Raw genomic sequence first — 24,059 nt, 5'->3', positions numbered from 1 at the left:
GCTTCGCTCGCGCTTATTTATGGCTACTTCTCTCTTGCACCACACCAGGCGCACTACACAGAAGAGTTAGGTTTTTGTAATGATTATGTGGCTCAGTTTTACACTTCAGTAAACAAATATAATTATTGTACCTAATTAAAATACATATTTTATAATCTTAACGAATTTTTCTTTTTTTGACAAAACCCAGTATAATATTATGTAGTCTTAGGGCGGCATAATCAGTTTTGCACGCGGGCGAACTAACAGCTAGCGGCGGGCCTGTGGGAATGCTTCGCCTATAAAAGAAGTGAGATCTGAATAAGTACCAAGTTCCATACACATACCTCAGTTAAAAATAGTTACTTTTTAATGATGTTACTTGGCAAGTTTTAATAGAAAATTAAATACTTGATTCATTGCATTTAGTAGGTTTATAACAAGGTGTATGAAAACTTTCCAAGTAACATCATTAAAAAGTAACTATTTTTAACTGAGGTATGTGTATGGAACTTGGTACTTATTCAGATCTCACTTCTTTTATAGGCGAAGCATTCCCATATTATCGAACTTGGCAGTCTTTCACATTTTTGTTTTGGGTGGGTAATTTATGTTCAATTATGTTGTAGTTTTATTGTTATCAACAGTAAACGTCTTTTTGTTACAGCTGGGCCTCCTCACAGGCTCAATACGTCTCCTCAAATCGCAACGTTCAAAACCGGACCCCATACTCTGCATGAGCCTACTCTACTTAACAAAGATACGTCCCAACATGTTCGCCCACGAGACTGTAACGCAGAGTCTTTGTACGTTACTCAAGAGGGAGCAGGGTGCTGCCTTCAAGAATAAGGGAAACCCACTGGTGTATATACTGGCTTGTAATATGCTGTATGCTGGGCACAGAGAGAGTAATAACTGGCCTGATATATTTATTAAGGTATGTATTTTAATTTTAAATATACATATATTTTTTCTGTAATTTAGTTACCTAACTCCTGTGAACTATGAGAACTGGTTTGGTTGCGATTTTATATGTATTAGTATATTTTAATGGGTTTCAGGATGATTTGAAAGTGCATTCTATAGACTAGAGTACTAAAAACTAAAAAAGTTTACACTTTTTCATGTCTTTTTTACACAATGGTTCAAGAATGCTTCTTAGTCTATTAACTTCAGATACCATTTTGAGTATTATTAAAACCTTGTCATCTTCACAGGTATACATAGAAGATGCTCTGAATGAGCGTTGTTGGGTGGAGTGCTCCTGGTGCAAGTGCTTTGTGGAGAATGTGGTGACAGCCTTCAGCACCAAACAGCCACCTTCACATCTTATTCCTACTGACAATACACTAGGTAAGACAAAGGCAAACTTCACCATATACATAGTTGTTCTAATGTTATATGCGAGTTCCTTGTCCTATGAGGTTAATGTACTTTGGTATACTATACATAATTATCTTCCTTTGTAGGTACAATGTCACCATCAGGATCTGGTTCTCCTCTGATGGGGAGCACAGAAGAAGACACAGATAATATGGAGCTGGATTACTCTGTTTTTCCTAGGTAAGGAAGAAAGAAGGACTCTACATGTTAGACCTATAACATGTGACTATAGATAACTTATATTTAATTGATCTTTCTCAGGTATTCCAGTAGTTATGAGGCTGTAGAAGCCTTGGTGTTGGAAGCCATCAAAGAACAGATACAAAGGCGATCAGCCGCCCCCGACGCTATCGGCAAAGGATTCCTCAAACTGCTGTCTGCTACTTGCGGCTTCCCTGAGGTGAGTAACTAGCATTGAACAACTTATCTTTATAAATAGGAGTTTAAAGAGGTTTGGCTATCAGACGACCATCATCTTCATCTCCTGAGCCTTTTCCCAACTATTTTGGGGTCAGTTTCCAGTCTAACCGAATGCAGCTGTGTACCAGTGTTTGTCAAGGAGCGACTGCCTTTATCTGACCTCCTGTCAGACTACCACATAGGACAATTTTCTTTTTTTATTTTAGTCTTGTCCAGCTCAAAATCCTCAACAAAAAATTCTTCTACCTCGCAGATCCGCATGATATCAGCGTCCCGCTTAGAAGCATGGCTGCACTCGGGCAAGCTGTGGCGCTGTGCCCAAGAGTTGTTGGCATACGTGTGCTGCAACTGCGATGCGTGCGGGCCCACCGCCGCCCGCGACCACGAGGTGCTGGCCCAGCTCGCCCGCATGCGCCTCAAGACCAAGCCGCTGCAGGCTGCCTACCAGGCCTGCTTGAGGTAACCAGGCTAGTTGTGCCGAGGATCTGATGGATTTTTTGGTCTGATACGATTTTTTGGTCTCAAAAGCCATACAGGGTCTCATGACGTGAAACGGGAACAAGATGGCGGACTTTTTAAGAGATGCAAATCCCACGTTACCACCTCGAATCCCAAAAATCTGATGATGGTAAACTTTGACATTTTCTTCGTCTTTATCCTGTCGACGTATCAAAGTCAAAGATTTTTTTTCATATAGACCTATTACAGGTGCTTAAGAAACAACAAGTTAGTTGCGCGGTTCCATAAAGTAGGTCTTATGGAGAAGAACCTGGAAAAAATTCCATAGACACTCTTTGCAATCTAGCTTCCTTTAACATCCGTTCCTCTCCTCCCCAGAGAGATGGTGTCAGACAGCCCGCCACTGCTGCGCAGCGTGGTGACGCACACGATCTACAACGAGCTGTCCAACGTGCGCTCGCCCAACAACATGGCGGTGCTGGCCGCGCTCATACAGGCGCAGCCGCAGCAGGTGCCTGCCGCCATGGCTGATACTTACCAGGTAATGAGATGTGTCAGACAGCCCGCCACTTTCCCCCCATCTTCCCTTCTTCATTCTTGGAAATAGAGAGTCGTTTTTAAAACAATTACATTAAAAGGTTACTGTGACCATAATTTGTTTTGCCATTTAGCGTACGGCGCCCGTTCTCAATTTTCTATTTACCTTATGTTTACAGTCTTCTATCTTATTTACTAGAGATAGGAATTTGACTTGTTATTTCTTTGGGGCTATTGTCAAACTTCTGTATCTTGGATACGGCCATCGGTAAGCCAACTTCTTAATCCTTGATCACTTCAGTCGCTTTATATAATTGCCAAATATATTTTGATCACTGTGCAGGAGCTAGTACTACGTCCGGAAGACTACCTGCGTCCTCTCCGCGCTCTAACGCGCGAGGTGGTGCGGGCGGCCCGCGCGGACGCGCAGGCGCTGCTGCCGCTCGCACGTGCGCTCGCGCAGCCGCCGCCGCACGAGCCGCCGCAAGAGGTACCACTATTATGCCACTAGTGTATTTAACATAATAATTGATATTTGAAAAAAATATTGAATATTTTATACCGACTTCTAAAAAAGATCAGGTTCTCATTTCGTCAGAATCTTTTTTTTTTTCAAATATTGCATATGTTAAGAGTTGTTGAAATTGTAATTTTTATCGACTTCTAAAAAAAGGAGGAGGTTCTCAATTTGTCGGGATCTTTTTTTTTATTTATTTTTTATGTATGGTCACCGATTACTCAAAGACGCCTGGACAGATTTACAAAATATTTTTTTTTGTTTTATAGGGTATTTACTAATCAAAACATGACACTAATTTGTGGGCTCTGGCCTGCTCAATACCGAATTCCCTATGTTACTCTTCCTAGGTCCGCGAACGCGCCTTCTCATCCCTAGCCGACCTGTTCTGCTGCTGCTGCCTAGTCACAGCTTCCCACAGCAAGCACCTGGCCGAGTACCGGCAGCAAGTCTGCGTCATCCAGGCGGCAGCCCTGGGCTGGTTGCTGGACACCGCCATGCCTGTCTACCGGCCCAGTCGACATGATTACCAGCTGGCTCTCAATAAGGTAAGGTGTTAGGTTAATATTGAGCAGCTCAACCAGACACTTACCATTAGTTGCAAAAAGATCCATTAAAGTTAAAGCTTCTTTAAATCTATTGCTGACTCTTTCTTCGTCAACAAGTTAAAATGTGTTAGCAATAGATTTAATGAAACTTTAATTTTAATGGACGTTTCTGCAACTGACGGTTAGGGCACTTGGCCATAGTAAATGTATGTATCGCTAAATCGGCGCCGTCATCGTTGGCGGTGCATAAACGGCCAAAGGATGTAGCACCTCCAATTGCCAAACTACACCAGTCTTTATGTGTTTTATTGGAATGGCCGGGAGTAGTCTCTTCACACCCGACGCCTGTATGTCCCATTACTACCACGGTAGCTAGGAGGCTTCTTAAGGAGTGATCTCTCACCAGAAGGAACAAAGGTGCAAAGGTGAACGGCAGTTGCGCTTGCGACTATTAAACCAACGAGGCAGTCAAGGAGATATCTTTTCTTTTGTAAATTCATTGCGACTTTAATATCCATTTTATTTCGTATTCCCCTCTCAGGTGATGTTCGTGGAGCCAGCAGAGACTTACAGCAAGGTGGACAACTGGCCGCCGGAGTCTGAGCGGGCGGTCACGTACCGGCTGTGCTGCGAGGCGCCGCTGCCGCAGAACACGCTGCTGCGAGTCATCTTCATCGGCCTGTCCAAGGTAAGCCGTGGAGACGTACAGCAAGGTGGACAACTGGCCGCCGGAGTGCATATGGGGATTACATAAGGAAGTACATAGGCGGAGTACATGAGGAAGTACATAGGTGGAGTACATAAGGAAGTATATAGGCGGAGTACATAAGGAAGTTCATAGGCGGAGTATTTAAGGAAATACATAAGGGAAGTACATAGGATGAGTACATAATGAAGTATATAAGGGGAGTTCATCGTGAAGTACCTAAGGAGAGTACATGAAGAAGTACGTAGGGGAGTACTAAAGAAATACGTTCGGGAGTAGGTACATAAGAGAGTATAATATACAGGGTACTTCTTAATAATAGTAAATAAGGGAGTAGGCAGGGTCTAGGGGAGTAAATCACATCTATCATGATCTAAAACACATTGCATCAATATGTACAGGATATACCAGTATCTCCAGCGGAGGTGTTCGAGCTGGTGGAACAGCTGGTCCGTCGCGCATGCGCCCTGCCTGCTGAAGAAAACCCACTGCAGGTGGACAAGTTGGAGATCGCTGACTACATCTTCCAGCTGTGCCAGTTTAACCCACCAGATAATATTACTCTGCCTGCTGGGTGAGTGGACTTGTAGACTTCCATTTATTTTGATTTATATGAATTTTTGGGCGGAAATAAATAGCTCTAGCTAATGTACAAATGAAAGGTGGATAAAGTGAGTGTGTAAAAAGAGATGTATAATCTTGTGAAACAGCACACTTTGGAATGGACAGATTGTATATAGAATTAGTAAAAAAAAAAGGATTTCAAGGATCGTCGCGCATTCGCGGATTATTATGTACTCTTCTAAACTAAACCAATTCTTCAGTCGGCGCAGGCCGGTGGGCGCCGGTTCTAACCGGTTTGTGCGTGTCGGTTGCACGGCGGGCGGCATCGGCTAGAGCGTTGACTCCCTACATAACTTATTTTAAGTGCCTATGTACCTTTTGTCAACTCATAAATTAATTTGTTATCTGTCATTTACCAAAAGTGATGCTGATATAATTTTGACAGCTTTTCGCCAATGAATATTTATTTTTTTATCGTATGTTCGTGCTTGTCCGCACAGCTACACTCCGCCAGCGCTGGGCATCACGTCGCTGTACTGGCGCGGCTGGCTGCTGCTGACGATGCTGGCGGCGCACAACCCCAGCCAGTTCGCCGAGCGAGCCGCCGCGCTCTACCCCACGCTCAGGGCGCTCATCGAGCTCTGTATCACCAAGTATGTCTCTAGCTACACCCCCAGCCAGTTCGCCGAGCGAGCCGCCGCGCTCTACCCCACGCTCAGGGCGCTCATCGAGCTCTGTATCACCAAGTATGTCTCTAGCTACACCCCCAGCCAGTTCGCCGAGCGAGCCGCCGCGCTCTACCCCACGCTCAGGGCGCTCATCGAGCTCTGTATCACCAAGTATGTCTCTAGCTACACCCCCAGCCAGTTCGCCGAGCGAGCCGCCGCGCTCTACCCCACGCTCAGGGCGCTCATCGAGCTCTGTATCACCAAGTATGTCTTCTTACAGGATGGGATATCATAGATACACCTACCCTGCCGTCGGATCTCACTTAGCACAGACAAAAGACATTCGTTAAAAACTTTCACAAAGCAGCTCGGAGTTTGGAAATCAGTATTGGTACACCCGAGCCTCGAAGTGCCCCTAAATGCCCGTCATTCGCCGAATCTCTAACCTTGTCGGATTCACCATGATATCAGGCTAAAAGAGTGAAGGAATAGAAAGTGCACCTGTCTGCGCAAATGCTCGTACACTTAACATTTTCCAGGCATATATCTGATCTCTTCCGAAAATATGGCCTCTCAGCCGAAGAAACTTTACATATACATTTTCCTGACTTCGAGATCGAATCCATCCTCACCATAGACATAATATAGTAAACAGGACTGCGCACTTTTACCCAAAAAACGAGCCGAGTGAAACAGTTAGTACGGAGGCCGTCTGTCCCTTTCTAATAGGGTGACTATGAGATTAAGCTATGTGAGACAAATCCGAATTTGCTAAGATTATTAAACACAGATTGGTATTGAAATTTTAACTTACGCAGTTTGTGACCTTAAAATACTAATATAGGCTTTTAATAATTAGCGGGAATTAGCAGTGTAAAAGCAGGAAGATTCGAAGTGAAGACTGTTTTTTTTGTACTTTTGCTTCACATATAGACTGCTGAGCCGTTTATGACGCCTTTCTTCATTTTTGGGAAGCTATAACAATAGTGCAACAGTTTTAAAATCCATCACCCATATTTTGACTCATTACAAGAATTCATGGGCACCCGAGTTGTTTGATTTACGAAAATGTTATTATTAGCTAACCTGTGGAACGATATATTGCAACCACCATAGGATTCACTTTTACAAGTATAAACGCAACACTTTTTCACCATTTTAATAGTTTAAATTGATTTAATACAAAAAATATAAACAAAATTTTAAATGCTGATTACGCGCCAAGAATGTTCAGGGTTACCGCTAGAAAATAAAAAAAAGCTAAATAAAAATTTATGTTGTTTATGTTTTAAGAATAAATACGAATAAATTAATGCGATTGTTATGAATTTGTTGACTTACAATTGTTAAAATAAGATAAAAACATAAGTTGTTTGGGCGGTAAATGAAACCGAACTTTTGTGATTTAACGCTTGTATTTTGACAATAATTACAAAAAGAACAATATTTCGTAAAATAACGATGCGTTTCGTTCGAGAGAAAAAAATGGCAGTTTAGTTGACCGGAACCCCCCCGCACACGTCGCCCCGCGTAGCCGTTCCGTTTCACTCGGGTTGCGTTCCGGCGTAGACATAAATGATTCAATTGTTTTTTTTGGGAAGACAAAACTGTTGATCACAACATTTTTTATGCTGGCAAGGTGTTAGAAAGAGACAAACTGCCTCCGTTCTAACTATCCCTCTCGGCTCGGATTTGCCTCTGTGTATTATGCAACCAATTTAGTACCTTATTGCGTTGGAATAGAGTTCATTTTCGTAAATATATATTTTGAGTGTGCGCAATCTTGTTTAGTATATTATAGTTCGGCCATTCAGAGAATGCGTTCCTGACACGTCGCGATTGAACTGACGACGTAATAACATTCATTGATTATTGATATAATAATGTTGTTTTAATGCTCCTCAATTGTTAAAACGGTAAACAACCAGCAAAAATATTTTTATCGTAACTGCAACGCCATTGCAAAGTTACGTCGTCAGTTCAATCGCGACGTGTCAGGAACGCATTCTCTGAATGGCCGAACTATACATCTATGATCCTCACTAAATGCTCTTCACCTCTCCCAGCAAGCCGAGCATAGAATGGAACACCAGCTCAGCAGCTGAAGCTGAGCGTGCAGAAGCTGAGCGGGCTGCTATCCTACAGTTGGAGACGCACCTGGCCGCCGCTAGTAATGCCAAGCTGCCTGTTACTGAACACTCTTCGCGGCTGCTTAGTCAGGTATGTTGTGTAGTAACTGGGAACTGGGTTAAAGGAGAATCTTTATATGGAATGTGATATAATAAACAGGGTTACAGGAGAACCTTTGGGAAGTGATGTGGACTGTGACATAATAAATAATGCAGTGTTAATGTGGATGCATACGAGTATGTATAATATTGAAATTGGGGATGAGATGGAAATATTTAAAATGTCTTTGTTGCTTTAGAAATGTTTGATATTTCTGAAGTCGACTTGGACAAAAATCTGTATTAGGTGATAAAATTGAAGTATCCATTGGACCCTAGCCTTAATTATTTGCATTTTTCTTACAGCTCACAACCCTGGAACCTCTCGGCCCAGCTCGGAAGCCACCCCAAGCGATCATCGAGACCCTGCAGGCGATGAGCTCTCAGATGCGGCTGGGCAAGCTGCTGTGCCGGCAGCCCGCGCTGCTGCTGGAGCTGGTGGAGCGGCACGGCACCCGGCGCGCCATGCCCTGGCTGCACCAGCTGCTGAGACATGACCAGCTGGAGCTCAGGTAACAGTGGATCATCGACACCCTGCAAGCGATGAGCTCTCAGATGCGCAAGGGCAAGCTGAGCCTGAGGCTGTGGGCACATTCATTATTCAAGGGGATTTCATGAGAGGGCGAATAGGGGGGAGTGCATAGGGTAGTAATTTCATAAGGGAGTACATAGGAGTTAACATAATGAAGAATATACCGGGACTATACTTCCTTATGTACTCCTTCATGTACTTACATACACGAGTATATCTATAAAAGAGTAGAGAGAGAGTATATGTTGACTGCCTCCCCTAATTTACAACATTGCGGAATATATTCTAATACAAAGTTTTTGTTTCTCTCCAGCGTCCTCCCAGTGCAATGTCTATGCGAGTTCCTATCCGCGGGCGGGGCGGGCGGCGAGGTGGGCAAGGCGGGCGAGCTGTGCGCGCACCTGCGCCGCACCGTGGCCGAGTCGGAGGAGGGCGCCCGCGCAGTCCTGCACTACTACATGCAGAGGCTCGCGCATACACATGCGCCGACACGAGCTACTGCTAGCAGGGTATGTACCATATAGTGGATATATAATAAACCTAGCTTCCGCCCGCGGTTTCATCCGCGTTCCGAGACAACTGCTTCCAGTAGCTGGATAGTGACTTAAACTATCCAAAGTCCCCTGTACTTCTCCCTGATCTAAGATATCTAATATTCAGTTTGATCAGTTCAGCCGTTCACGCATGATGGCGTGACCAAAGGATATAGGGATTCATTTTTATATATGTATATATACATAGATGTAGGCTCCCCACTAGATGGCCAAAGTGCGAACCTTGGGGTGGCCTTTCAGCAGTGGATGTCTTTCAATTTACATGGCGATATAGTGCTGTATTTTCGGAACTCTCTGTTAAAAAAAAAATGCTGCCTTTCCGTTTCACAGGGACTGAAACTCGTCCTGCAATCGTCGGAAGATACATCGGAAACGGATTACAACGCTGAAGTTAGCCCCGAGTAAGTGATACTTATTTTTTTTATTATTTATTTTGTTCCAGATGAATCTGTAACAAGAATTTCAAATTACATAATTAATTTAATATTTTTTACCAGTAAAACTATAACTTGTATGAAAATTTTATTTGACGAAAATTGCATAATTTGATAATTGATGTTTAATTATATAATAATGGAAGATTTAGATAATATTTTGTCCATTTAAACATGCAAATGTCACTACATAAAAAGAAAAACAATATAAATATTTTCTTTACACTTTTTGGAATGGTTCATAGCTGACGGAAAATACATAGAGCGTGTCGTCAATGTATGATCGACACACTGACGGATCGTGGCTTCGGTATGAGTTATTGAATGTTTAAGCATATTGTAATGTCTGTTCTGACATTACGCGATCGATAATAAGTGACGCATGTTCTGTCAGATATGACCCTTCGAAATCGCTGTTGGGACTTAAAAACCTGGGACTGGTGGACTGGACATTCGCTTGAATATAACCTATTTTCTTTTCTTAGGGAATGGCTAGACCTACTATGGGATCTCCCTCACTGGGAGTCAGTCCGCGAGGAGGTGGTGTGCCGCATCCGCGCCGCGTGCATCGTGGAGTGCGTGCCGCGCCACGTGGCCGCCTACATCGCGTTCCTCGCCGCCTACGTCAGCCGCACTCCCGCAGTCGACCATACTGATCTAGTGCTGGTGAGTGTACTTCAAAAAATAAGGGAATAAATATCGTCAAATAGGGAAACATTGTTAAAGAAACAATCTGCAAATCTAACCATGCCCTAAGTTTCTTTCCAGGCAAGGAAATGACGAGCATAACAACTCTTAAAGGTGGCGTAATTTCTAAACTTTTTTCGCATTTCGAATTCAGAATTTTTGCTCATAGAAGATTGTTTTCCCAATTAGTACATAATTACCTTTAGTCTCTAAAATCGTAAATATATCCCTATCCAAACTTCATTGACTGCGGGTTCAAAAGACATACCGATGTCCTGGACCACAAAGGTATCTAGATAGAAACATAAGCTGGTTTTATCTTCTGCCACCAGAGCTTATTCAACAACATTCCCCCAAAAGACCCACTATTTTACCCAGTATTAACCCCCCTTTCCTCCTCAGGATCTAAGCCAAGTCCTGATGGAGCGGGCCACAGTGATGGGCAGCGTGGTCGGCACGGGCGACCGCCCCGACGAGCCCACCGAGCCTCAACATGCTCAGCACAGAGCGCTCTACTCCGTCACCAAGATACTGTATGAGTATCTGCAGAAGGTCAGTGGGGAGAAAACCCTGTGTGGTGGTGACAAGGTTGTTAATTAGATGAATCGAACGGCAAGGGTACTGCATGTATATCCGCAGAAGGTCTGTGGAAAGTGTATCTTGTGTAGGTGGAGATAAGGTTGTGAATTGAATGGTGGAACTTATCTTAGTGGAGTGTACTGTTTACTTTTCTTCGACTTTTTGAGATCGTATAGGCTTCATTATGTTAAAATAGGTAAATAAATAAAAGTATTTTTTCAAATTGTTCACAAATGCAGAATGTTCTTCAGTTAAATGACCTATTGTTATTATATATATATTATATTTTGTGATAATTTTATTCATTTCATTTTGAGATACATATTGTTTACAATGTGCACATTTGACAGTTTATGAACAACAGAAGAAAAAGTACATAACCACATTTAACAGCAACTTCCCGTTTTCACATTGAGCCGCTACGCCACCACAACCCACGTAGCCACTACCTACGGCGTAGCAACCTCGTAGCATCCCCTCCACAGGTACGCACGTCAGACGCGGCGGCCCCGCCCACTCCCACGGAGCCGGCGGCCGGCAGTAGCGCTTGGGCATTCGGCGAGCGCGTGCTGGTGCAGTGGCCTAGTGGCAAGACTGCGAGGATACACCTCGTGTTGGCACATGCGTATTTGAAGCTGCTGTGTCTTGGACCTTCTATATGTGAGTAGTGATGATGTTTTGCAATTTTTAGGAAACCTAAAAAAAGAGAAGATGAAAGATGACATAAATAGGAAGGGAGTGAGTGACAGGGAAGGATGGAAGCGCAAGACATATTGCGCCAACTCCGAATAATGGGGTACAAAGTAGGAGGTAGAAGATGATGTTTTGTAATTTTACGATGTTTTAACCCCCAACGATAATATTTTACAGGTTCGATAAATTAGGAATAGGCAAAAGAGACAACATGGAATAACTGACAAGTCCACGTATTCAGTTTCGCTCTCCTAGCCCTGTTCAGACAGAGTCAAATTTTCAATTTACAAATCACAAGCACAAATAATTAAATACCTATTCCATCTTCGATTTACCAACCCATCTCACTTCGCAGACGACACAAACCAAGAGATGTACTCCTGGTTAATGTCAGTGTGGGTGGGTAACGACGCTCCGCAAGCCTTCACCCTGGACACGCAGGAGGAAGCCCTGCTGCTGCCGGACTGGCTGCGCCTGCACATGGTGCGGTCCGCGCGGTCGCCTCTGCTGGAGTCGGGCATGAGAGCCATGACGGCGCCCAAGCTGGCGCTCTTCATACAGACTTTTGGCATGCCTGTCACAGCAATGAGGTAGGTGCCTGAAATAAGTGCATATTTTGGAGATTTCTTAGTCCAAAAGTTTTAGATTCAAAAATGTTTTTGACGCGACAATATCTAAAAGTCGTCATTCGTTATTGTCCCGTTACGCTCGATGTCCTGTTCCGCAAGCGAGAGCGCAGCACGAACGAGAGAAAGGCAAGATCGGCTCGAGTGGTCGGCTCATATACTACTGTCATGTTTGACGTTGTCAAACTACCGACCATAAAGGGCTTATTACACTTGACTAAATTCAGTCGTCTAAATGATTCAGTCACTAAATTCAGACAATGTAATCGCATTTAGGAAGGTAGGTTTCATTAAATCATTTAGAAACCTAACTAGACAAACCTAATTAGGCTACTGAATTTAGTCAAGTATAATAAGCCCTTAAACCGACTTTACAGACAACCAATTTTCGCCGTTTTTTCTATGTTCAGTTCGTTGCTATGCGCTCTGGACGCGTGCCCGGCGGGCGCGGTGGTGCGGCTGGGCGTGGAGCGCGCCTACATGGCGCAGCTGCTGGCCGTGCAGCGTGCTCGCGGCGCTGTCGGCGGGGACGCCTTCGCTGCCGCGCTGCGTCTCGCGCTGCCCGCTTACCCGCCCGGTATGTACACTTGGCAGTGAGCAGTGAAGCGTTAAAAAACCTTCAGGAAACCGTCTTAAAACGCCAGGATAAACAGCCAATCGTAGGCAAAAATTCAAAATGTAGACTACATATACCACAAGAAACGTATGTGCGTAACAATATCACTACATAGTATAAAACAAAGTCTGAGTCAGCTTTTTCTGTCCCTATGTCCCTTAGTACGATTAAATCTTCAAAACTACGCAACCGATTTTCATGCGGATTTTTTTTATCAGATAATGTGTTTCTGGGGGAAGGTTAATGTGTATAATACAGTAAAGAAACTGTTACCGAAGCGAAGTAAGGGCCACTAGTTGTTTAATAAAACTGTATCCTCCTGACAGACGACACGCTTTTCGTCAAAGAGGAATTACCCGAGGAGCCAGCAGATGAGTGGGGCAGCAGCGTGGTGCGAGCGCCGCTTCAGCCGGAGCTGGTGGCGCCGCTGCTCAGCACCGTCTTCACCGGCGCCAACACCTTCGCCGGAGATGTTGATTCCGCATTCACTGAACTTATATCGGTAAGTTGGTCACTTTTATGTGGATGACTTTGTGAAATCGCGAAAATTTTTAAGTTTCTTTAGAAGGAAAGTTAAAGCAATATAGAGAAGAGAACATAAATGGAAGTGAAAAGAAAGGAAAGGTGAAGATAATTTGTGGACAATTGTTGTTTTCTATGTGAACAAATTTTTTTGTGTGAACTTTTGAGAGTGCTGGTTGACGCAAATAAACGAACTAATACATATTTTCATTAATAATTTGAGATCTACTGTCGAATGTCAATTTTCGTTCTGTTCTCCAGCTTATAACCGAATCGATAGCATCAGGAGCGACGCTATCGAACACTGGGTACGTGGGGCGTACATTGTCTTGGCTGCGCTCCCTGGCCAGCAGCGCGGGCGGCGCCGCCGGGCTGGTGCGGCGCCCCGCACACGCCGCGCCGCTGCTGCGGGCGCTGCTGCCGCTGCCGGGGGCTGCTACACTGCAGGTACAGTAGCTGATGTCGCTAGGGTAGCATCAGCAGCGCGGGCGGCGCCGCCGGGCTGGTGCGGCGCCCCGCACACGCCGCGCCGCTGCTGCGGGCGCTGCTGCCGCTGCCGGGGGCTGCTACACTGCAGGTACAGTAGCTGATGTCGCTAGGGTAGCATCAGCAGCGCGGGCGGCGCCGCCGGGCTGGTGCGGCGCCCCGCACACGCCGCGCCGCTGCTGCGGGCGCTGCTGCCGCTGCCGGGGGCTGCTACACTGCAGGTACAGTAGCTGATGTCGCTAGGGTAGCATCAGCAGCGCGGGCGGCGCCGCCGGGCTGGTGCGGCGCCCCGCACACGCCGCGCCGCTGCTGCGGGCGCTGCTGCCGCTGCCGGGGGCTGCTACACTGCAGGTACAGTAGCTGATGTCGCTAGGGTAGCATCAGCAGCGCGGGCGGCGCCGCCGGGCTGGTGCGGCGCCCCGCACACGCCGCGCCGCTGCTGCGGGCGCTGCTGCCGCTGCCGGGGGCTGCTACACTGCAGGTACAGTAGCTGATGTCGCTAGGGTAGCATCAGCAGCGCGGGCGGCGCCGCCGGGCTGGTGCGGCGCCCCGCACACGCCGCGCCGCTGCTGCGGGCGCTGCTGCCGCTGCCGGGGGCTGCTACACTGCAGGTACAGTAGCTGATGTCGCTAGGGTAGCATCAGCAGCGCGGGCGGCGCCGCCGGGCTGGTGCGGCGCCCCGCACACGCCGCGCCGCTGCTGCGGGCGCTGCTGCCGCTGCCGGGGGCTGCTACACTGCAGGTACAGTAGCTGATGTCTGAGAACTGGATATCCTTCTACACTGGGTTAAGCTCGCCATCTTTCTGTTTGCAGTGTGTCAAATGTATTTATGTGTGCAATAAAAGAATAATAATAATCCTTCCGGAACTTCTCGGTCTTCGGCCAGCCGAAGATACGAAAAATAGGCATCTGTAAAGTCGGTTTACGGACGGTAGTTTGACGCGACAACGTCAAAAATGACAGTAGTATATGAGCCGACCACTCGAGCCGATCATGCCTCTCTCTCGTTGGTGCCGCGCTCTCGCTTGCGGAACAGGACATCGAGCGGAACGGGACAATGATGTCGATTTTTTCGTGCATGCAGCCCGTAATATTCAGTTATTATACGTGGTCACGTCAAAACTGCGAGCTAAACTACTTTCTTCCCAGAATAATAAATAAAAATACACACACATAGATAGTATATAAGTACATTCTTTATGTATTATTATTATGTGAATGTTTCGTTCCCCTTTCTGCCCTCCGCTTACCTCTAATGCAATGTAAATACGAACATTATTTTTATCGTTATATTATCATTTTTTTAGGAAGCCACAACACTCACTTACACATACCCAAAGTTATTTATCATATTGAGGTCTTGAGAATCTTGAACATACTTCTGACTACATTCTTCATATATTTACTCTAGATCGCAGACACGCTACTCATGCAGTGCAAGCTACAAGCAGGCCCAGTGCTTGACGTGCTACGTGCCATGATGCAGGGCGGCACTGCCAAGCGGGATCGTGACGTGCCGGTACCACCTGCAGCTACCAGGCAGCAGCTTATTGCAGGTCAGTGCTGGACAACTAGAATAAGATCTTAGTATCCCTGACAGGTTAAGCCTTCATCATTATTTGCTGAAATGCTGTTATTCTTTTAAAATTATGTACAGTGTGCATTTTGTTGGTAACTGTTCTGTAGGTGTACGTAAATATATAAATAGTCATGGGGCTTCCACGGCTGAACATTGGCCGCCCCGATTATTTTCCAAAAGGACCGATTGGAAGCGGCCTGTTATTACTACTTCTAACGTGAAGATTTTGGTGATCATATTAGCTACTGCTAATATTGTCATCGACATAAAAATGTGATTATATGTCAAATTCATATTCATATAATTATTGTCGCTTATGGTTTAATCTATCACTCTTAAAACGGTATAAAGCAATTAATTCAAAGGGTTTTCTCCCTATACAGCCTTGGAGACATCATCCCCCAGCACCCTGGAAGCTCTCGGCAACCGCATCATCTCGAGCCAGGACACTCGGGTCATTGTGGATGTCATCACGCACATACTCGAGAAGAACCAGGAGGGGCACTACGAGTCGAAGGTTTGATATACCATAATTATGCCATGCTATACCTTCCCCCCCCCCTTCTCCTAGAACGATTCCCCCCACCTCCCCCTCTGGTCCCCTTGTCCTTTCTCAGCACTCGGCACCCTGCAAATTCTGAGCTTCTTTATGATCCCAGAACAGGCGGTGTCTGTGACACTGGCACAGACACAGGTGCGAAAGTAACTCTATTTGTCTTTTGCCCTTCTTTTTCTGATGAGGCGATTTAAATTACTTTTGGTATACAGATAATCATGATACCGCAGATAGGACGTAAGATACTTTTAGTGGAGAAACCGCTGGTGGAAGCTAATGTTTCATAATGTTATATGTATTTGTGCAGATTAAACACGAAGACGGCACATCGGGTCCGGCGCACGTGTTCTCCCGCGGCGGGCTGGGCGTGGGGCTGCTGCTGGACTGGATGTCCGAGCTGCAGCGCGAGGCGCTCGGGCCCAGCGACCAGCGCCAGAGACAGGTGCCCAGAACTGTCCCCATTAGTTATCAAAGTGCCTTTGCCCAATTAGGTTGTAGTCGGCTGCCAGTTTATCCAGATGCAGTTGGGTACCAGTGTGCCACATTGCCTTAACCCATTTACCTGAGCAACTCGATACTCCTTCGTAACCTGGCTGTCAGACTTTCTGGGTTCTGTCTACCTGTAGCTACTGCCAAAGATGTTCAAATAACAACCGGAACTAGTGGGTCCCGGCTGTTATCTTTATCGTGCCTTCCGTAACACGTCATGACAAGATTGGTCCATCTTCTTATTGCGCTAATATTAAAGTATACTTCCCTATGCATAGATGCAGCTGATGTTCAGGTCGGGCTGCGCGGCGTGGCGGCCGCTGCTGGTGACGCTGCTGGCACACCGCGCCTCCTGGCGGACCCTGCACTACTGCCTCACCACGCTGCTGCAGCCCGAGGGGTAAGGGAATGACTATGAATGATAAGAAGAAAAACTGTTAATTCAACGCAAGTTAGCAACAACAGAAAAATTAATCAAAATAAAACAAGTAACAATGAAAAATATGAAATAAACTAAAAGTATATTTTTTGCGTCATTTCTGCGCGACACATTCATCATCATCATCCTCCGAGCCTTTTTCCCAAGTATGTTGGGGTCGGCTTCCACATTCATTAAATTCAGGTACGTACAACTGGGAGAACTAAATAAGGCAGAATATGATTTGAGTACATTAGGTAGTATAAAAGGGGAAAAGATAGTGGAGTATATTTTGAAAATGTTTGAATAAGGAAATATCAGTATCAGGGTACATAAGGGGATTAGAAAAGGGTCACAAGTTTTTGCCCTTAACTAACAATATGTTTATTCCCACAGTGGTTGGTCTCCTACTGCAGTGCTGGACTTCGCGACCACCCTGACGGAGAGCCCCCGCGTGTGGCAGGGCCGCGACAAGACCACGCCCAAGCACCACGTGCCCACTGACACGCTGCGGCTTGATCATCATCAGGTTTGTACTAATATAAAGCAGATGCTTATTGTCTTGTTCATTCTTCCTGAGAGAGTTGTCGTGGTTGGTCGATGTTCTACGGCATTTTTGGAGCTTTTCCGACCTTCTTTTATCCATACAGTGATCCACTGATTTTATAAGCTCCGTCCAAAAATAGGTGATCGGACTTTACTGATTCATGTAAGATCTCAATTGATTATGTTACGATATTGTTGAAGCCAGCAAATATTTTAGATAAAAAAACCTTGTCGAAATACGAACCTTCTTTTTTGAAGTCTGTAAGTAATGCTTTTTCTGTACTTAGCTGGGAGTGTTAGTCCGCTACGTGGCTGAGGAAGCAAGGCAAGTGGAAGCACAAGACGGGCCGGAGGCAGCTCGGCGGCGCGTGGACGGGCGCCTGGCGCTGCTGCTGCGCTGTGCGCCGCACCAGCACAGCTTGCTGGCGGTGGCGGCGGCGGCTGAGCAGCATGACCCCTTGCTGTTGCTGCTGCTGTACATGAAGGTAACACCCTGAATGACACATTTTCAATAGATAGGGTTACGACAACACTATGTTTTGTTGTTTTTTGTAGATTGCACCTACAGGAAAAAAAATGGCAAAGTATGAACTGAAATGGTTAAGTTGAATTTTTTTTAACAGTAATCCAGATTGAGAACTTCGTCCATCGGGAAGCAGGTCAAAATTACCTGAATTACCATTCACAATATCCTAACACGTAATCAAATCTCCCAGGTACCAAAAATCCTGCCGCTGCTCCTACAATCCGGCCACCGCAACCGTCCGCCGCAGTTACTAGCGTGCCGCGCGTCGCTGCGCGCTGCGGCGGCATCGTCCACTAGTGCGACGGACAGAGTGTCGCATGCGTTGCTGACGGCTATTGCGGCGCCGCATCCACATAGCAAGGAGCATACGCACAAGTATGTGGCTTAAACTATGGAACTTATTTCAGCGAAAAAGAGACAAAAAGTGACTCTATCGATCTTTCACAAAATTACATACAATTAAAATTTGGTACATAGATAGCAAAGTGTTTCGGAAACGACATTAGAGGAAAGTGGTTCACTCGGAAAATGAATCAAACCATATAAATAATAAGTAATATTTTGTCGATATTAAGTATAGGCAACATAAAACTACTTTAAAAATTAATTACTACAATGTTCCTCAATTGCTATACAAAAGCGGTTCACCATTTTTGATGAACCGATACTTAGAATGATAATAGCAAGCGTTATCATAATGGGGAGAAAAAGCGCCAATTTCTCTCGGTAGGTTTCGTCTTGTCTTTGGTACCTGACACACTGTCAAAACTTGGTCAAAACAAAACATATGTTTTATGTGACTAAACTTTTTGCATTATAAAACTAACTAAATGCCGCGATGCTGTGCTTATAATTGTGAAAATGTTGGAATTCATCGTTTTCCTAGAGACAAAAAATGCTTGCAATCTTGGATCAAAGCAATACGTCGAAAAATTTGGAAGCCGACTCCTACTTTATTTGCAAAACATTTTAAACCAAGTGATTATTATGAAGGAAGCAAGTATACAGGTGAGATATTCAATCAATAACAGTAAAAACATTTATTAAGAGGAAAAATAAGTACCTATTACATGATATGTATGCATTTATTTACAGGTATTAAATTGGAAAAGAAGTTATTAAAGAAAGGCGCAATTCCCTCGATTTTCTCCTTTTCTAAGTGTGAGAAGCAATCTAAATCGAGAAGATAATATGGCAATATGGTTTTCGAATTAATATCTTTGTAATGTTCATTTGGGGGTGCAATCATTTGGACATCATCTTCATTATCCTCGGTTACTGTATTAAAATTTGAATCATATGCTTCTAATCTGGAACAATAAATACAGAAATTAATTATAAACGTTGTGATTTATGTACAATAAAGATAATGGTGTCGATTTTTGTGTAACCGCGTCGATCACAAAATACTTATAAACAAACTAAATTCTTACGGAATAAGAGGAAATGTATTGAACTTAATTGCATCCTACCTTCGTAACAGACAACAAATAACATTTATTAGTAGAATTTGTAAAAATAACGAAATTACGTATAAGTCTAGCCAGAGAACGGTAACTTACGGAGTACCGCAGGGAAGTGTGCTTGGCCCGACTTTGTTTATTATTTACATTAATGATTTCCCAATGTCATCAAAATACCCCATGACAATGTTTGCAGATGACAGTACCCTACTTTTTAATAGTGACGACTTACATTCACTGGAGGCAGATATTAACTCTAATATTGATTCGGTTGTTAATTGGCTAATAAATAATAATCTAGTTATAAATTTAGAAAAAACAGTATTAATGAAATTTCAACAACGACTAAATAATAAATTAAATTTAAATATTAAATACAATGACAAAATTATTAATGAGACTAATGTAACTAAGTTTTTAGGACTAAATATAGAAAATACGCTAAAATGGAATATACATATAGACAAAGTATGCAATAAACTAAACCAATACTCTTATGCTCTGCATATGTTAAATAAAACGGCAAACCGAAAAACAGTATTAATGGCGTATCACGGTTTAGTAGCGTCGACGTTGAGGTACGGAATTATGTTTTGGGGAAACGCAACGGGTAAAGAAATGGTGTTCAAGTGTCAAAAAAGGTGCATTAGAGCTATCTGCAATCTAAAATCTACCGACAGTTGCTACATGCATTTTAAGAATTTAAAAATATTAACAATGCCCTCACTATACATTTACGAAACAAGCATGTTTGTAAAAAATAATTTAAATAAATTTGACCAAGTAACCAGTCAACGTCGTTGTGATCAGTTACATGTAATAAGGTCTAAGACTACATTTTATAAAAACAGTATTTTTTCAATGGCTCCAAAAATTTATAACAAACTTCCAAAAAGTATAAGAACTGAACAGAATATTAGTATTTTTAAACGTAGATTAAGTACATTTCTAATAGATAAGGCATATTACTCAGTTGAAATATTTCTAAATGATAAAATAGAAACACTATGATTTTATATAAACTCAATAGGATTAAAATTATTTGTACACCAATTCCATTTGGTAGAACATAGAGCTCTAACATGTTTAATTTTAAGACCTATCTGTATACCTATGCTCACAAATAAATACATTGAATTGAATTGAATTGAATTGAAATATTCAATACCTACCTAGCTACGAGAACAGCCTTCTTTCTTATTGTTTTAGCTTTTCTTTTACGCAACTCTTCTTTTAATTGAGCCACATTCAACGAGGAATACATTTTATTTTACGAAAGACACACAGGAACACCTAATTATTTTATTTTGAGAACAAAGTATGATTAATGCATAACCCCAAAGAGTTGCGGACAGCTGAATGAGGTACCAACGATTGTCGCGCCATCTGTAATCGACTTTGCCTTCGCCTCCCCATTACTTAGTGCATTGCTACGTATTCATTTGTAAGGTAACTATGTATTCGGGATTCCTTTTGGTCATATGTCGACGATTTGTGGTTTTATAAAAAATAGGTGGGTTCCAAACAAGGGCTTAAGGGCGGAGCCAGTAACGTTCCTCGTAAACAAACACATTAATTTTGGCGATGTAATTTTCTAAGGCATGTCTTCGTTATGATATGTCCTTTTGTTCGCCATAGTACCTTTATAGTAGTAGGTATAGTTCGGCCATTCAGAGAATGCGTTCCTGACACGTCGCGATTGAACTGACGACGTAACTACATTCATTGATTATTGATATAATAATGTTGTTTTAATGCTCCTCAATTGTTAAAACGGTAAACAACCAGCAAAAATATTTTTATCGTAACTGCAACGCCATTGCAAAGTTACGTCGTCAGTTCAATCGCGACGTGTCAGGAACGCATTCTCTGAATGGCCGAACTATAACAATGAAATGTCAAGTTGTGATGTCCTTTTTCTCCGGCAGACTATGGCGCATGGAATCCGACGTGCGCTCGGTATGGGCGCGGGTGGCGGGCGCCGGCGCCCGGGCGCTGGGGCTGGCGGCGGCGCTGCTGCGCGGGGCCCAGCCTGCTGCTGCGCGGCACCATGCGCACGTGCTGGCCGCGCTCGAGGTGCTGCCCGATGCTGAGTTGTTCCATGCTGATAACACGTATGTGTTTTGAGTCTAGATTTGTTTTCAGTGACATGGAAATAAGGCGCTAAAAGATCTTGTTGATTAATATGTTTTCCACAATTTTTATGCGAACGATCAATCACTTTCAATCTTTTTAGAGTTTATTTCGTCGGAAATTATTTAGATTAAAAGCTATATACCGTAACCAAAAAAAAAATTTTTCCATAAAAAATCTTATTTAGTACTATTCTTTTTATTAATATTTTTATCGTCAATATAATCAAACAGATTCCTCAATTTCGATATGTACACACGGCAACACATCAAGCTGTACAAAACCAATTTGGCTTAGACTCACTCTGTATAAACTTTACTAGTTTTGTATACATTTCAAAATGGGAGAATCTACGTTCAATTATATTAGGTAAACTTGACACTGTACATATTTTAGTTAATACAACATGTCTACATTCCAGTGCGGAGCTCCACAGCATCCTCGAGTGCTTCCTGTCACTAGCACGTGCACAGGCGGGCGGAGTCCTACTGCACCGCGTGGGTGCACTACTACGGAGGTACCTCGCCTGCCGTCCACAACTCGCCGGGGCTCTGCTGCACGCACATAAAGATACTATTGCGTAAGTATACTCATGTAACAAGCTGAAATACAATACTGGTATAAAACTATTTTAAGATTTATGGAAAACAAAGTTATATAACTTTTCAGAGAGGAACTCTTTTTTCCTTCTAGCCCAATGAGTAGAAATTAAAATGTAGGAATCAAAGACATTGATAAGTCGATCGCCTCTTTCGCCCGCCAGAGGCGCCGCCATCTTTGGGGCAGATAAGAGCGTTACACAACCGTGCGGCGACCCTATTTCCTTGGCGCCTGGGTGCATTAAGCACACTCCTAATTGTGCCGGCTCTGAGTATCTCCGTTCGGCTATATAAACTCAGTCAGATTAGCATATCAGTAATATTAAACTTGCACATTTGCTCCCCAGCAACACGCCGGCGCTATCGTCGCTGCAGGCGGCGGACGTGTCGGCGCCCGCGTCGGCCGCGCCGCCGCCGCTGGCGCTGCAGGCGCTGCAGAGGCGCTACGACGAGCCCGACAACCTGCACTGGCTGCTGCAGGTAAGCTAGCTCCCCAGCAACACGCCGGCGCTGCAGGCGCTGCAGAGGCGCTACGACGAGCCCGACAACCTGCACTGGCTGCTGCAGGTAAGCTAGCTCCCCAGCAACACGCCGGCGCTGCAGGCGCTGCAGAGGCGCTACGACGAGCCCGACAACCTGCACTGGCTGCTGCAGGTAAGCTAGCTCCCCAGCAACACGCCGGCGCTGCAGGCGCTGCAGAGGCGCTACGACGAGCCCGACAACCTGCACTGGCTGCTGCAGGTAAGCTAGCTCCCCAGCAACACGCCGGCGCTGCAGGCGCTGCAGAGGCGCTACGACGAGCCCGACAACCTGCACTGGCTGCTGCAGGTAAGCTAGCTCCCCAGCAACACGCCGGCGCTGCAGGCGCTGCAGAGGCGCTACGACGAGCCCGACAACCTGCACTGGCTGCTGCAGGTAAGCTAGCTCCCCAGCAACACGCCGGCGCTGCAGGCGCTGCAGAGGCGCTACGACGAGCCCGACAACCTGCACTGGCTGCTGCAGGTAAGCTAGCTCCCCAGCAACACGCCGGCGCTGCAGGCGCTGCAGAGGCGCTACGACGAGCCCGACAACCTGCACTGGCTGCTGCAGGTAAGCTAGCTCCCCAGCAACACGCCGGCGCTGCAGGCGCTGCAGAGGCGCTACGACGAGCCCGACAACCTGCACTGGCTGCTGCAGGTAAGCTAGCTCCCCAGCAACACGCCGGCGCTGCAGGCGCTGCAGAGGCGCTACGACGAGCCCGACAACCTGCACTGGCTGCTGCAGGTAAGCTAGCTCCCCAGCAACACGCCGGCGCTGCAGGCGCTGCAGAGGCGCTACGACGAGCCCGACAACCTGCACTGGCTGCTGCAGGTAAGCTAGCTCCCCAGCAACACGCCGGCGCTGCAGGCGCTGCAGAGGCGCTACGACGAGCCCGACAACCTGCACTGGCTGCTGCAGGTAAGCTAGCTCCCCAGCAACACGCCGGCGCTGCAGGCGCTGCAGAGGCGCTACGACGAGCCCGACAACCTGCACTGGCTGCTGCAGGTAAGCTAGCTCCCCAGCAACACGCCGGCGCTGCAGGCGCTGCAGAGGCGCTACGACGAGCCCGACAACCTGCACTGGCTGCTGCAGGTAAGCTAGCTCCCCAGCAACACGCCGGCGCTGCAGGCGCTGCAGAGGCGCTACGACGAGCCCGACAACCTGCACTGGCTGCTGCAGGTAAGCTAGCTCCCCAGCAACACGCCGGCGCTGCAGGCGCTGCAGAGGCGCTACGACGAGCCCGACAACCTGCACTGGCTGCTGCAGGTAAGCTAGCTCCCCAGCAACACGCCGGCGCTGCAGGCGCTGCAGAGGCGCTACGACGAGCCCGACAACCTGCACTGGCTGCTGCAGGTAAGCTAGCTCCCCAGCAACACGCCGGCGCTGCAGGCGCTGCAGAGGCGCTACGACGAGCCCGACAACCTGCACTGGCTGCTGCAGGTAAGCTAGCTCCCCAGCAACACGCCGGCGCTGCAGGCGCTGATGAGGCGCTA

General features: G+C 45.6%; 1 protein-coding gene across 3 annotated transcripts in view; it reads left to right on the top strand.

Moving 5' to 3' along the window:
- The window catches only part of LOC124640088 (integrator complex subunit 1), a 28,288-nt gene that overhangs the window by 2,442 nt on the left and 1,787 nt on the right, over nucleotides 1-24,059 (top strand). The window contains exons 3-35 of one of the 3 annotated variants that reach the window (XR_006985522.1): nucleotides 647-916; nucleotides 1,197-1,332; nucleotides 1,449-1,542; nucleotides 1,624-1,762; nucleotides 2,036-2,241; nucleotides 2,620-2,782; nucleotides 3,122-3,268; nucleotides 3,646-3,843; nucleotides 4,385-4,531; nucleotides 4,951-5,123; nucleotides 5,614-5,739; nucleotides 5,833-6,045; nucleotides 7,848-8,001; nucleotides 8,316-8,521; nucleotides 8,855-9,050; nucleotides 9,426-9,496; nucleotides 10,015-10,195; nucleotides 10,619-10,768; nucleotides 11,281-11,455; nucleotides 11,844-12,078; nucleotides 12,525-12,691; nucleotides 13,057-13,232; nucleotides 13,514-13,699; nucleotides 15,150-15,294; nucleotides 15,701-15,834; nucleotides 16,181-16,315; nucleotides 16,641-16,762; nucleotides 17,177-17,309; nucleotides 17,614-17,811; nucleotides 18,043-18,227; nucleotides 21,244-21,429; nucleotides 21,870-22,028; nucleotides 22,395-24,006. Coding sequence is in view for 2 of the 3 variants with exons in the window: in XM_047177717.1 (XP_047033673.1) it covers nucleotides 647-916; nucleotides 1,197-1,332; nucleotides 1,449-1,542; nucleotides 1,624-1,762; nucleotides 2,036-2,241; nucleotides 2,620-2,782; nucleotides 3,122-3,268; nucleotides 3,646-3,843; nucleotides 4,385-4,531; nucleotides 4,951-5,123; nucleotides 5,614-5,739; nucleotides 5,833-6,045; nucleotides 7,848-8,001; nucleotides 8,316-8,521; nucleotides 8,855-9,050; nucleotides 9,426-9,496; nucleotides 10,015-10,195; nucleotides 10,619-10,768; nucleotides 11,281-11,455; nucleotides 11,844-12,078; nucleotides 12,525-12,691; nucleotides 13,057-13,232; nucleotides 13,514-13,699; nucleotides 15,150-15,294; nucleotides 15,701-15,834; nucleotides 16,181-16,315; nucleotides 16,641-16,762; nucleotides 17,177-17,309; nucleotides 17,614-17,811; nucleotides 18,043-18,227; nucleotides 21,244-21,429; nucleotides 21,870-22,028; nucleotides 22,395-22,527 (5,439 nt within the window). In the remaining variant the exon portion in view is untranslated. Of the gene's footprint in view, nucleotides 1-646; nucleotides 917-1,196; nucleotides 1,333-1,448; nucleotides 1,543-1,623; nucleotides 1,763-2,035; nucleotides 2,242-2,619; nucleotides 2,783-3,121; nucleotides 3,269-3,645; nucleotides 3,844-4,384; nucleotides 4,532-4,950; nucleotides 5,124-5,613; nucleotides 5,767-5,832; nucleotides 6,046-7,847; nucleotides 8,002-8,315; nucleotides 8,522-8,854; nucleotides 9,051-9,425; nucleotides 9,497-10,014; nucleotides 10,196-10,618; nucleotides 10,769-11,280; nucleotides 11,456-11,843; nucleotides 12,079-12,524; nucleotides 12,692-13,056; nucleotides 13,233-13,513; nucleotides 13,700-15,149; nucleotides 15,295-15,700; nucleotides 15,835-16,180; nucleotides 16,316-16,640; nucleotides 16,763-17,176; nucleotides 17,310-17,613; nucleotides 17,812-18,042; nucleotides 18,228-21,243; nucleotides 21,430-21,869; nucleotides 22,029-22,394; nucleotides 24,007-24,059 lie in introns of all 3 variants that reach the window. The other 2 variants (XM_047177717.1, XM_047177718.1) reach the window with 2 other exon arrangements.

This window comes from Helicoverpa zea, chromosome 20 (assembly GCF_022581195.2).
Source record: "Helicoverpa zea isolate HzStark_Cry1AcR chromosome 20, ilHelZeax1.1, whole genome shotgun sequence".
NCBI classification, from domain to species: domain Eukaryota; kingdom Metazoa; phylum Arthropoda; class Insecta; order Lepidoptera; family Noctuidae; genus Helicoverpa; species Helicoverpa zea.
Note: the sequence above shows the minus strand (reverse complement) of the source record. Positions and strands in the feature narration are given on the sequence as shown.